Genomic DNA, 12,213 nt, shown 5'->3' on the forward strand with positions numbered 1-12,213 from the left:
ACGTCGCACAACAAAATGGCAGAGCACGCGGAACATGACATGGCAGAGCAAGCCGAGATGCCACCCGAATCCGAAGAGATCACCATAACCTTCACGCACCACGGCACATCGCACTCCCTCGCCATCTCCCCGGACGCCAGCATCTCCGACCTCGCATCCTCGATCGAATCCACGCTCTTCATCCCCGTCGCCAACCAAAAACTCATGGTCTCCAAGCTCGGGCTTCTCAAACCCCCTTTCTCCGTCGACCGTCCCGTCTCCGAGCTGCGCGACAAGAAGATAACCCTCCTCGGCACATCGAGCGCCGAGCTCGCGTCCCTCGCCTCGGCAGGCCAGCAAGCGGCGCGCCGAGAAGCGCACCTAGCCCAGGCTCGTCGCAGTCTGCCCCGCGCCTACTCGTCGACGCGGCCGACCTCGCAGCGCGCGCGCGACGAGAGCGAGTACACCTTCGGCACGATCCGCCCGCTGCCGAACCTGCCGAACCCGCAGCGCTCGCAGCAGTTCCTCGAGCGGCTCGCGCGAGACCCGGGCATCCGGGCCACCATGGTGCGGCACAAGTTCAAGGTCGGCGTCTTGACGGAGATGGACCCGCTCTCGTACACGGAGTCGAGCCACGAGGGCACGACGCGCATTCTGGGTTTGAATCGGAATAAGGGGCAGGTTATTGAGTTGCGCTTGCGCACCGATGCGTATGATGGGTACCGCGACTACAAGACCATCCGCCGGACGCTGTGCCATGAGCTCACGCACAACGTGCACGGCGATCACGATCGCCAGTTTTGGGACTTGTGTCATCAGATTGAACGGGAGGTCGAGAAGGCGGATTATATGAGCGGTGGGAGGAGCGTGGGAGGTGCGGAGTATGCGGAGCCGAGAGAACGGGAAGAGGAGATTGCGTATGATCACGGCGGGTGGACTGGAGGCGAATTCGTGCTTGGGAGTGGGAACGGGGGTGGTAGGGGAGGGGCAGCACCTATCGCGGATCAGAGCGCGCTGAGTCGACGGGAGGCTATGGCAAAAGCGGCGGAAGAACGTATTAAGAAACAGAGGCAAGCCGATGAGGAAACGAAGGGCGAGCAGTAGGCCGTTGGAAATCGAGTCGAATTTCGATACTCGTTAGTTACGACGAGTGCTCCGCGGGCTCCCGATATGCAGGTCTAAGGATTCAGGCTACCTCGGAACACTGCGAACACAGTCTATGGCGATATCCCCTTGAGATTTGCTGAACTAGGTGGCATGGAGTTCATAGGGTTCACTAATAAATAGCATGGCGATGGCGTTTTAGAAATGATGGACTCAACAGGGCGAGCCTCTAATTGAAATTTTCTAAGTGTCTACCTTACAAGTGTTATGATCTATTTCGACAATATTACCGAGATCTCTCAAAGGGTGTGTAATTCATTTATCCTCAATTCGCCCACCAGCATATCAACTCATTCTCAAGTGTAGACGTTATTTATCTAGGTAAGTACATATACTCATATACCACTTATTCCAACTAGAGCTTCAGCTTACACGTATGCAGATACATGACTTGATTACTTTTAGGATTTTGTAAAATCCGATCTGATCTTTTCTACCATATATCAAATTCATAAGATGCGATTCTCTCCAAGACCAGTATTCTACGAAGCCCCCTTCACAACCGTCTTCTCAACGACCACCACAACGGCGTTGTTATTCGGCTTCGGCTTGTTGAGCGTCGCTTGCCCCTTTTCCTGAGGTGGCGGGTCGGGGTTCTTCACCCACTCCTTGAGTTCGGGTACCCAATGGTGCCTATGGAACAGCGTCAGTAACATCTTCGTCACAGTTCTGCGAGAGTTTGATATATAGGCGCAGGAATTCAAGGAGAGATCGATCAACAGCAAGAACGGGGATTTCAGGGGCTCAGGGGCTCAGGGGCTCAGGGGTAATCGGGGGATAACTTTACTTACCCAGACCACTCCGTATTCGTCAAAGACTTCCCTCCGTACTCATCCGTCAGTATCTTATCAAACGCAAACGGCACCCGCGCCGGCACGCCCTCGAACTCCGTCCTACGCACAGGATACAACTCTGCAATACGGTATTTATGCGAATTCTTACAACTCCAGATCCCCGGAGCCCCCGCCGGATCCCGCTCCGCCAGCCCCGTGATATCGATGTACAGCCCATTACTCGTATCGATCCACCTTGCATCGATAACATTCGCGCCATTCCCCCTATCAATATCCGTGGCATGCGGGTTCACGTCGAGTAAATACGTCTTATTAACCCACCCCCCACCACCACCTCCAGCTTCCTTCCTAGCATCAAAGGCATAATCGTGCAGGGTCCGGTTGAAATACCGGCCCAGGTACGCCAGCGTGGCGGTCGGCATCTGCACGTCGAGGTCGTAGTCCCAGGGCATCACACGCCCGCCCCACCACCACCCCAGCAGCGTGCCGTGCGCGAGCCAGGTCTCGACGCCGAGCTCGCCGCTCGTCGAAAGCCACGACCGCACCAGGTGCCGCAGCGCCGGCCGGTGCTCCGCGTACGGCACCACCGTCCGGAAGTACCGCGCGTCGTAGTGCCCCAGCTCCATCGTCGCCCCGGCTTCGTGGAAGTACTTCTTCTGCTGCGCCGGCTTCTTGGGCTCGTCCCGCTTCTCACCGGGGTCTTTGAGGGAGGAGGTGGTGGTGGTGGTGGAGGAAGGAGTTTGGGGTTGGTTCGGTAGGGCGCTTGCTGTGGTAGCCGTGAGCAGGGCTAGGAAAGTGAGTATGAGACGCATCTTCGAAGGGCCGAGTAGGCATTCTCGGATCTGCCGTTTTCAGGTCAAGGAAAGGAGGTCGTATGGAAACGTCTTCCTACGATAGATTACTGAATAGACAACATCTAGATATCCATTACCTCTTTTTTTTCGGGGGTTGGTCGTGTGCTATAGATCATTTAAGCTCTATATCCCCCCTCGGAGCCCAAATACCAAGGACCTAGCATATTGCGTATTCGAGCGACATAGGACGATTTGGTCCTCCTCCGTGTCTGAGCGTTGCACGGATAGCGGTCTTCGTAAATCTTCTTTGCGGAAATGCTTGCCACTGCTCGTGTGACCCCCTCCCTTAAGGGGACGGGGCCTATCTTCGCACTTGCCGCATTATGCTATACGTGGATTATACTCTATTGCCATTAATGTGATCTATTTTCTTGGTATAGAGATAAGCCAGGGCTGGTTGCTACATATGTTGTCAGTTGGGTATAGATATAGTGTGTTTTTAAGAAAGTCATCTCTCGCACAACGGCGTAATCTCGCCACGAGATCTAACGGCTAACTACTAAACGTTTTCCTCTCACTCCTGAATAAGAAATACTGCTTACAACGGCCCGCCGCTTACCGACGCTCCTACTTACAAATTTTACTGTGTCAATTTACCTCATAATCACCGGAGCCAAGAATGAGCTCAAACAAGTTCTTGAGTTTATATGGCTACGTAACGTGGCTCCGCCACTACTAGCTTACAACGAAACGCTCAAGCATCACAACATCTAACCTTACAGTACTGGCGTAGCTTATATATAGTCTATCGGCAAGTTGGTGGGGGAATAACGATAACGACAACGGCATTACATTTACTAGAGCCCCTTTATCCTACTCGGTGTCCATTATATCGACGAGGAAGCCCTTCAAAATATCAATACAGCAACTGTCCATTAAGATTGGTAGATAGCACGAGCGAGGCGACTTTGTCTGAATATAAGAATACTGATAGTTCAGTTCGTATAGACGTAAGGCCAAGAGCGGTAAATCCTTCCAGTGACCATATCAAGGAACCGGTCGCCCGTAGACCAAGATGATTCTCCGCAATGCAGATACTTTGTAGCCCGACCCCTGAATTAGCGGTATAGTACTGACTTGCCAAGTAGGACGTGCTACTAGAGTATCCTCGACAAGAGTTCATGCATACGAACGTAGAAATGTCATTTACTTGCAAGCATTGGACTCCCTGCCTAGTTAGGTAATCTACACAATATCATGACAACTAGCTGGGAAGTATTTTAAGGGGGTAATATGACAGATACTGGGTGGAGGGATAGAAGGTAGTTTAGGTTCAACTCCTATTAGGCCTGTTGGTGCCTGCCTTTTATCCCTTCTATCTACGACTTTACAGTTTGTCAGGTATTAGGTGATATAGAGCTAGCTAGATTACAGCCTAGACGGTAGTCTTGATATCTACGCATCAATGTCTAATCCCCATACCAACACGACGAGCAGATTCATTAACACAGTATCTCACTGTCCTCAGATAGCAACGTACAGCCAAGCAAACACTTAGACATACCGTAAACCCTAGATAGGGAAATCTTTTCTCTTACCCCCTATCCATGTTCATCATCATACCTCCCTCCCTAACACCACCTCACCTCATCATCACCGTCTCCGAGTCCTCGTCGTCGGCACCGACTCAAAATCATCCGAAATCTCGTCATCACTAATTTCGAGCGGATCATCCTGCGTCGCCTTCTGGGACCCGAAGTTCAACTTCGTCTGCCTCGGCTTCGCGCCAGCGCTCTTCGGAGCAGTAGGCGCCGCAGCCCTCGATGTCTGGCTCCTCGCCGGCGCCGCCCTCGTAGCCCTCGTCGTCGTCGCTGCGCGTTTCGGCGGCGGCGCGGGGGGATCGTAGTCGTCGTCGTCCATCACCACGTCCTCTTCCTCCTCCTCTTCCTCGTCGCTCTGCTCGAAGACTTGTTTCTTGCCGCGGCCTCTCGCGGGTGCTTTTCTAGCCGGCGCTTTGGCGGGCGCTTTCGGCTTAGCAACCGCTGCCGCCATTCTACCCCTTCCCTTTGGCTTAGGCGTCGGTTCCTCGAAAACGTCATCCATGTCCTCGTCCTCTTCCACGACCGGCGCTGCTTTACGTCCGCGAGCCTTAGGTTGTTTTGCTGGTTGGGAAGGCTGGGACTTCGCCGCGTTAGCAGCCATAGCTTCGTGGTCGAGCGCTTCGGGGCGGTCTTGCCAGGGCCCTTCGATGTCCGAGTCGTAGTCGTCTGGTTTCGGCTTGTAAATGCGTCTTCTTGGCTGATTTAGCACGCCCGCGGAAAACTTCTCTTCAAGTCTCGCCTTGACCTGTTCCATTGCATTGTCGAGATCGCCATCTTCTCCGAGCGAGAGCATTTGCTTGACCTGCTCTGATAGGGATTCGCTCACGAATGACTCCATGGCATGCTTGTCGTCCTTGTCGACGAATTGGTTTACTGCGTCACCGAAAGGTGCTTGAGGTAAGATTTTTAGAGACTGTGCTTGGGCGGAAAGGAATTCGGCGACTAGTTTGTCAACCTTGATATCTTCTATTTCCTCCAAGGCCTCTAGTAGCTCTTCTGGTAGTTCTCCGGCAGGCGCCTTTCCTATTGCACATTAGTGATATTTATTGACATGATGTTATTTACTTACTTTGCACCGTCTTCTTGCGATAGAAGTGTACTACGTCATTGGTGTTCGCGACCTTGCCTTGGAATCGGTTAGAGAAGCGCTGTGGATTTTCGATGTCATATTGGCCTCCCTCCGGTGCAGTATATTCAACCTTTAGACGAATCAGGGGTAGCGGTCGTGTATTATCTAGAGAATCTACTTCCTGGATAGATTCCCACTCGGCATTTGCTTCCTCAATCATCTCTTCTACGACACCCATCAGTTTTTTTGTGAGCTCATGGCGGTTTTCTTTTTTCTTGTCGAGCCCTTTAAATCTCTTATCGTTTGCGAGGACAATCTCGGCGGTCATGAAAGGGCGGACTGACTTCAGTCGGTGTTTGACTATTTTGAAATCCCTCCCAGTGACGCTAACTATCGCAACATGTTTAGCTACAGCTTCACCTGGTACTAACGATGTAGCGACTGAAGAACCTGGCTGCATGACATGAAAGCCAGTCTCCGGGTTATGGCTAGGATCGATCAGGCACTCATGCTCGTGACCCCAGACGACCAAGTCTAGCCATTCAGGCAGCATGTTTTCAGGTAGATACCCAGTAGCAGTATGAGCGTGATGGTTTTGGTGGACAGCGAGCAAGTTGAACCAATCGCTCGATTGCTGGTTCGGCCTGTACCATTTAACATTATGATCGCGGAAATTCCGAAACATGCGTTCGTCGCGAACATTGCTTATCCCGTAGAGTGCTAACTTAGTTAACCCCTTCTGAAGTAGGACAGGTTTGGCATGAATATCATCCACCTGTGGCACACGCCCGAAATAGTTGACAAGTCCGGCCATCTGAAGTAGGTCGAGGGAACATAAGTTTCCTTCGCCGCTAGGATCATCATGATTACCGTGGATAGAAAAAACCGGGATGGAAATGTTGATATCGGGATCTTCATAGTTAACATGTCCTAAGCCGCCATCAAAGACCTCAGTTGCATCGCTGAGGAACTGGAGCTCGCACGGTTTATTGCCAAGACAATTCTTCCGCAACGATCGCATGACCTTATACAGGGCTTTCCTGGATGGCTTGTTGTCATGGAACAGGTCGCCGGCTAGCAACACCATATCAACCTATCCCATAAGTAAGTATGCCTCTGACTTGGGGGCATGTATGCCTATCGCTTACGTCCTCTGTTCGGGCCAAATTCATAATCTCGTCAAACGATTTCCAGCTATCATCTCCTCGGATTGGATCACGCTCCTCATAACCCACATGATTATCAGTGGCAACGAGGATGCGAATCGTATCCGCATCTATTTTCAATATATGGTCAGCCAAGGGTTCATTTTCACAAGAAGAGTACTCTCTGTGGCGACGCACCGCTAAACTGTGATTGCTGCATTTTTAGGTGGTAATGAGCTTCGGAGCGGCGAAGTATTTCTCAAAACAGAGCTGCAAATAAACTTTCCGCTCAAAGCTGTTAAGAGATGCATATACTTATTCCTATCTCTCAGGGTTTTTGAGTATCATTGTGTGTCATTGAGAGATGTCTAATGGGATGGATGCTGCCTGAGCTTGGGATGAGAAAGAAGGAAGACGCGCTGTGACGCTTCGCGTTTGCCCCGCTATCTCGCAGTCACGTGACTAAAATGCTTAATTGAAATTCAGGGGGGTACTAGTTGCCAACTGCTCTGTTAACAAAGATATGTACCTACCTATTTACCTTCATATAAGTCACACTTATAGATTCACGACTGCAAAATATTAAAAAAATAGGAGGCATTATTCATGTGTATCTTGCGTTCTGAATTGAGTGTGTGCGTCTCACGAATACTCTTCGCTACCGAAATAGCATATATTCTCCCAGACCGGTTACAACTGTACGTGTAGGATAGCTAACCTCCAAGCAATACGAAGCAACCATAACGAACCCGAATATGCGCTGATGCAAAAGGTATCCTTCCAAACAAGGCATCCGGCCTGTTCCAAAAAATACAATCCATCCTTCGTCTTCACACATGTGAAATGCCCACTTGAAAAAAACGCCTCGTCCCAGAAATAAACCGATACCCCTTCATAATGTGTACCCGACGTTCTAGTAGTGTTGAAATATAATCATGCCCTGACCACTGACACCCTCCACGTTTATGAGGACCCCGAAGTAGCGGCAGAGTCTTCCTTGTTCACCTTTTCGGCGACCTCTTCCCACCATACTCCATGAGCTTCCCGATCTACGGCTCCCACCCTGACAATTTCATCAACTATTTCTCGTATCTTCTCAACAAACTCAGGTAGCCCCAGACTCGCAAGCTTCTCTCCAGCTGTACTAGTCGCCTTAACCTTCTCACTTGCAGAACCTGCTTGTATTCTGGCTAGAATATGGCCCCTCATCCGCGTCAAGAGCAATCTCAATACAGGCTCTCTCGGGTCTATGTTTTCACGCCTCGCATCTATACTAGCGGCAAGCACCTTGGTTACAAGGGCCTGTAGGTGCGCCTTCGTAGCCGCAGGCATCGACCGTCCAGCTTCTAGCGCTGCCATGATACCATGAATAGCAGTAGACTGAGGAAGTGGCTTCGATTCGTCATCCATGGACTCAAGAACAGTAAATATACGCCCAGCTTCTGTCTTCCAAGGGGCCCGGACATCGCGCTTAAGCAAGTTCTTGCATTGCAGGAGAATAGCACCGGCAGTGACAATACGTATTGTCTGACAGCCGAGACGTGCACGGCGTTTTGCGTCAAGAGCAAGTGGTTCCGGTATAGTATCTTCTGAGGGTGATGGCTGTGTAAACTCGTCTAACAACATCTGCCAATAGATCTTGTCCGGAGTGGGCCGCGAGCGCGGATGGTTGATTCCTTCGGGATCACGGCGAGCCACTTCCGCGTGTACCTTATTGCGTGCGTTTCGCCACGAAGCTTCCGCATGAGACAACGTGATAGTGCCGCTGTCCAAGTCCTCGGCAAATCTTTTTGTTTCATATGCAGAGGCGTGCTCTACGAGACTTGGTGCTGCGACTTGCAACATGTAATTTGCGTAGTCGTAGAGCATAGTGTCAATGAACGAGAGTAGCGCTTCGAGGCGATCAACGACATCACCTTGGCTAAGTTTATTATCCACCAGGTCCTTTACTTCGTCGTCGCGAACCGGTGCGCAAAGCTTAGGAAGGAGAGATCCAATCGACGAGAAGAACTGCTGGTACGAGAAGCTGCCCGCTAAGAATTGTCGCTGAGCAACTTCAGTGTCGAGCATTTCTCCAATGAACGTATGCATGGGCGTGCCGGGTTGAACCAGATGCTGAAGTCTATCCCTGATGTAATTGGCCATTATAATGAGGTAATGGAACTCTTTCTCCTCATTCCCAGGGTTGGTTCTTAAGTCCTCGAAAAGGGGAATCATACGAAGCTTATGTTGCTCTTGAAAATGCTGATACTCGATACGGTATTCGCGATTAATGGCCAATTCGTGAACAATGATCCGGTTATCCGGAAGTATCGGGGGATAGCTTGGTTGAAGTACGCTTTGCTTCGACTCCCTCTCCCTCAGTGGGGTCGGCGGAGGCGTGAGCGTCTGGAGTTGCGAAGAAACAACATGTTCTGCTGTTGCGTTGTCCCCAACCGGGTTGGCATTATTTAAAGAATGCTCTGCAACTCTTGGTCTCATGTCACCCGCAGGCTTCTTCGCGGCCCTGGCTTTCCTGGCCTGTTTGACAGCCTCGAAAATCATCCTCTTGCCCTGCTCGGCACCGGCAAGTCTCTTGATCCGGACCATCAGCATAAGTTGATTGTCCTTGATGCTCTCTCGATAAGACTCGGCAACAACCTCTTCGGTGCGATCCTTTACGCTTTGAAGGATTGCGTCAAGCTCTACGAATTGCAAGAGCATCACTTCGACCAACGCATTCGAATCGCGCGCCTTCCACGCTATGAAAGCATTGTGGAACGTCGCATACGACTCTGGTAAAGCTCCTTGTAATGCTGGTGGAGTAGTATAGTTGTTCATGGAAGTTAGTCGGGAGAGGATGTTCTCGAACGAGATAAGCAAGTCCCTTGCCTTGGCGACGAGATCCTGTAACTGTGGATTAGCCAGGTCATCATGAGGTATGGGTTGCCCTTGAGAGGATCCAACCTGCTCCTGCTCTCCCCTGTGATCCTTATTGCTAAGAACCTGGGTAGGGTGGCCCAGGATTAAGAAGGCGCTTAGGAAGGTTCGGACAGCGGTCATCTCATTCACTGACCCTGCCTCACCCTCTTGCAAGCCACAGATGTTCAACACCCTCGCCGTGAGCACAAGGACTTTCTCTTGCGCAAGGAGTTCAGTCACTTGCTCAAAAGAGGTATCCCGAACACTGTCAATGTTCAAACCCAGCTCGGAGAATTGGTGCACAGCCTTCCTCCTCAATACTCCTCTCCACCACCATTGGATCTTGGACACTGCAACATCCTCACTCATGAGAACGACATCACTCATGCTTGAAGATTCGTGCTCGTCCTCCTCAGGCAAACTGCTCGTATCAGACTTCTTGGTCATGATGCTTTGGCCTCTAGATCGTCTAGCAGCATGACGACTGCGTAGTTCTTCCCTCCTCTTCTCAGCCTCGGCTAATCGTTCCTCCATATGAGCCTTGAGCTTACGCAATTCGTGCTCCCTCTTTTCTTTCATACTTTCGGCCACTGCCTTAGCCCGCTTTACCTCCTCGGCGCACGCAGCGACGATTTCAGCAAGATTTTTCTCTCTGGCCTGTGCTGCAGCCAACGCACGTTCTTCGAGGTTCGAACTCTTCTGGTGAGCCGCCTTCGCTAGGGCCGCTCTTAGGCGCACTTTTTCCGCGTGCGCCGCCCTGTCGGCCAAGCGCGCCTTCCGATCCTCCAAAATAGAAGCACGTCGCATTTGCTGAGCAATATACTTGCTCTGGGGGCCGACATTGTGGACGAAGCCATGGGAGGAGCGCGACTGTGCAGAAGAGATGGAATTTCGACGCGACGAGGCAGCCGAATCTTTTCGACGGTTTTGGGTAGGCCGGTAAAATCGTGCGGCAATGTGCGGAGGTGGTGTGTATATTCTGGTGCTGTCCTCCTCTGGCGTCATCAGAGCCATATCTAGATCGGCATCTATAGCTGACGGGTCCGGAGTGCCCACGGATTCTTCGATGTTTCGAGAGGGGTCAGATAGGTCTGCGGAAACGCGACGCATTGTGACTGAGTCGGACTGGGGCGTACGTTATAAACGTACTGATCTAAGCCAATTCTAATGCAGGTAAGAAATCAGAGAAATGGCGCAACCCAACAGAGTGACCTGCTCTTTTTTCTGCAACAGGGAGCTTGATACGCCTAGATCGCGGTGTGTCTTTGTATAATTCGTGAGATAATCGAGTCTTGTATTCTTGTCACTATCCGTTTGGCGCGGCGTTTCTCCAACCACGGCTCGGACCAACAACAAGTGACGCACTTCCACGGTACACTACGGTAGGTAAAGTGGGAACGAATAGGATTGAAAAATGGTCGCTGCGGCCGCAAGAAGCGCAGGGGGGGGAAATACGAATTCTAAGAAGAAAAAGAAGAGGAAGCGGAATGAGATGAGATGGAAGAAAATACAATAGAAAAACGAGTCGCAACGAAGACGGGAAGTTGCAGAATTCGCACTGCAGGATTCCGAGTCGAACAGACAGAAAGGGAAGAATAAAATGGAATTGTAAACGAAGTAGTAAGAAAAGAAGGTTGGCTAAGGTAATAAACTTTCCAAGTTGGGCTGGAAACGTCAAATGCACTCAATGCAATTATGACAGATGACGGAAGGATTGCAATTGTGAGGCCAGCCGCCGGGCAAATCGCGTCTCAGGTGTAGCCCACCTCAGTGAAACATTAAATTGTAGGTATGTACATTTAGGGATGCTTTGCTTCAGGGCCACACAAACTCTGAACCGGACTAACAGGCCTAGCTGCCTGTCTAGGCTGTCTAGTAAGATGTACCTAGGGTCCTAAGCAGATAACGTATGGATATTCCCATCCGTTTAAAGGAATACTCGTGTTCTGCATATGTAACTTGGTAAGCGAAGGACCACTATCTTCTTTCCGTTTCCATCCACTTATCCAGTCCGCATTCGTCAACCTTCTCAGGTTGGAAGTTGGGACGTCACTGCAATATCACCTCCCATGTGAACGTCACCATATGCACACTTAATAAGCCCCGCGATACCAGGTATTGCTAGCGTTAACCCGGTAAATGGGTTTGACATCCGCGCGGAACGGAACTACAACTCTTTACCTCGAGATCCTCGCCTGGGATCCTCGTCTATATTCTGGACATCTTATGAACATCTCGCCAAGACATTGTTTAGGACTCGAGACTTTGACGGTGTTCTTAATTACGCGCAATAACGACATAAAAACCCCATATTGTCAACACGATACCTCTATGTACATAGGTACAGCTGCAACTGAAGTGTTAGTATGACGGGCATTCGCAACGTTAAGTCCAGATCACTGGGGTACATAGTAGGCCCAGTCAGTGATGCCAAGCATAGTGCATGTTGGTTGAAAGAGGATAGACGTCGAGGACCGCAGCCCGACCCAACAATTGTTCACTTCGTATTTTGTGGCTTGCTAAACTCCCAAACGACGATCCAATGCTGGGAGATGCATTGAGGGCCCTATCAGTATTTCCGAGACTAACAAGTGGACCATCAAGCGAGACTCCGTCGTGCTGAAAGCTATACCCGGTAGTTTTCCTTTCAGTTTCTACGAGGTATCGCGGTCGATACCTTTTAGACAAATAATAAGTAATTACCTAGTAAACCGAATCTAGGAAAAGGGGATCCAAGCTAGGTACTGCATGTAAAGTAAACTAAAA

General features: G+C 50.7%; 4 protein-coding genes across 4 annotated transcripts; 1 reads left to right on the forward strand and 3 right to left on the reverse strand.

Annotated features, from left to right (window-relative positions):
* Positions 1–15: 15 nt before the first annotated feature.
* On the forward strand, positions 16–1,083 carry F4807DRAFT_459525 (WLM-domain-containing protein; the record flags this gene model as incomplete). Its single annotated transcript, XM_048001381.1, has 1 exon — positions 16–1,083. One exon carries the CDS (start codon positions 16–18, stop codon positions 1,081–1,083), a length of 1,068 nt encoding a protein of 355 aa, XP_047855204.1.
* Positions 1,084–1,888: 805 nt separating this feature from the next.
* On the reverse strand, positions 1,889–2,938 carry F4807DRAFT_422269 (LicD family-domain-containing protein). Its single transcript, XM_047997659.1, has one exon. It carries the CDS (start codon positions 2,747–2,749, stop codon positions 1,931–1,933), a length of 819 nt encoding a protein of 272 aa, XP_047855205.1. The 5' UTR covers positions 2,750–2,938; the 3' UTR covers positions 1,889–1,930.
* A 1,137-nt stretch (positions 2,939–4,075) lies between these two features.
* F4807DRAFT_422270 (DNA repair exonuclease) lies at positions 4,076–6,936 on the reverse strand. Its single transcript, XM_047997660.1, has 4 exons — positions 6,745–6,936; positions 6,550–6,677; positions 5,402–6,494; positions 4,076–5,355 (listed from the first exon to the last, which is right to left on the reverse strand). The coding sequence occupies exons 1-4, from the start codon at positions 6,764–6,766 to the stop codon at positions 4,385–4,387; spliced, it is 2,214 nt and encodes a 737-aa protein (XP_047855206.1). The 5' UTR covers positions 6,767–6,936; the 3' UTR covers positions 4,076–4,384.
* A 192-nt stretch (positions 6,937–7,128) lies between these two features.
* F4807DRAFT_422272 (T-complex protein 11-domain-containing protein) lies at positions 7,129–11,307 on the reverse strand. Its single transcript, XM_047997661.1, has one exon. It carries the CDS (start codon positions 10,555–10,557, stop codon positions 7,510–7,512), a length of 3,048 nt encoding a protein of 1,015 aa, XP_047855207.1. The 5' UTR covers positions 10,558–11,307; the 3' UTR covers positions 7,129–7,509.
* Between the last annotated feature and the right edge of the window lie 906 nt (positions 11,308–12,213).

The sequence above is a fragment of the Annulohypoxylon truncatum genome, assembly GCF_022578515.1.
Source record: "Annulohypoxylon truncatum strain CBS 140777 unplaced genomic scaffold F4807scaffold_12, whole genome shotgun sequence".
Taxonomy (NCBI): Eukaryota; Fungi; Ascomycota; class Sordariomycetes; order Xylariales; family Hypoxylaceae; genus Annulohypoxylon; species Annulohypoxylon truncatum.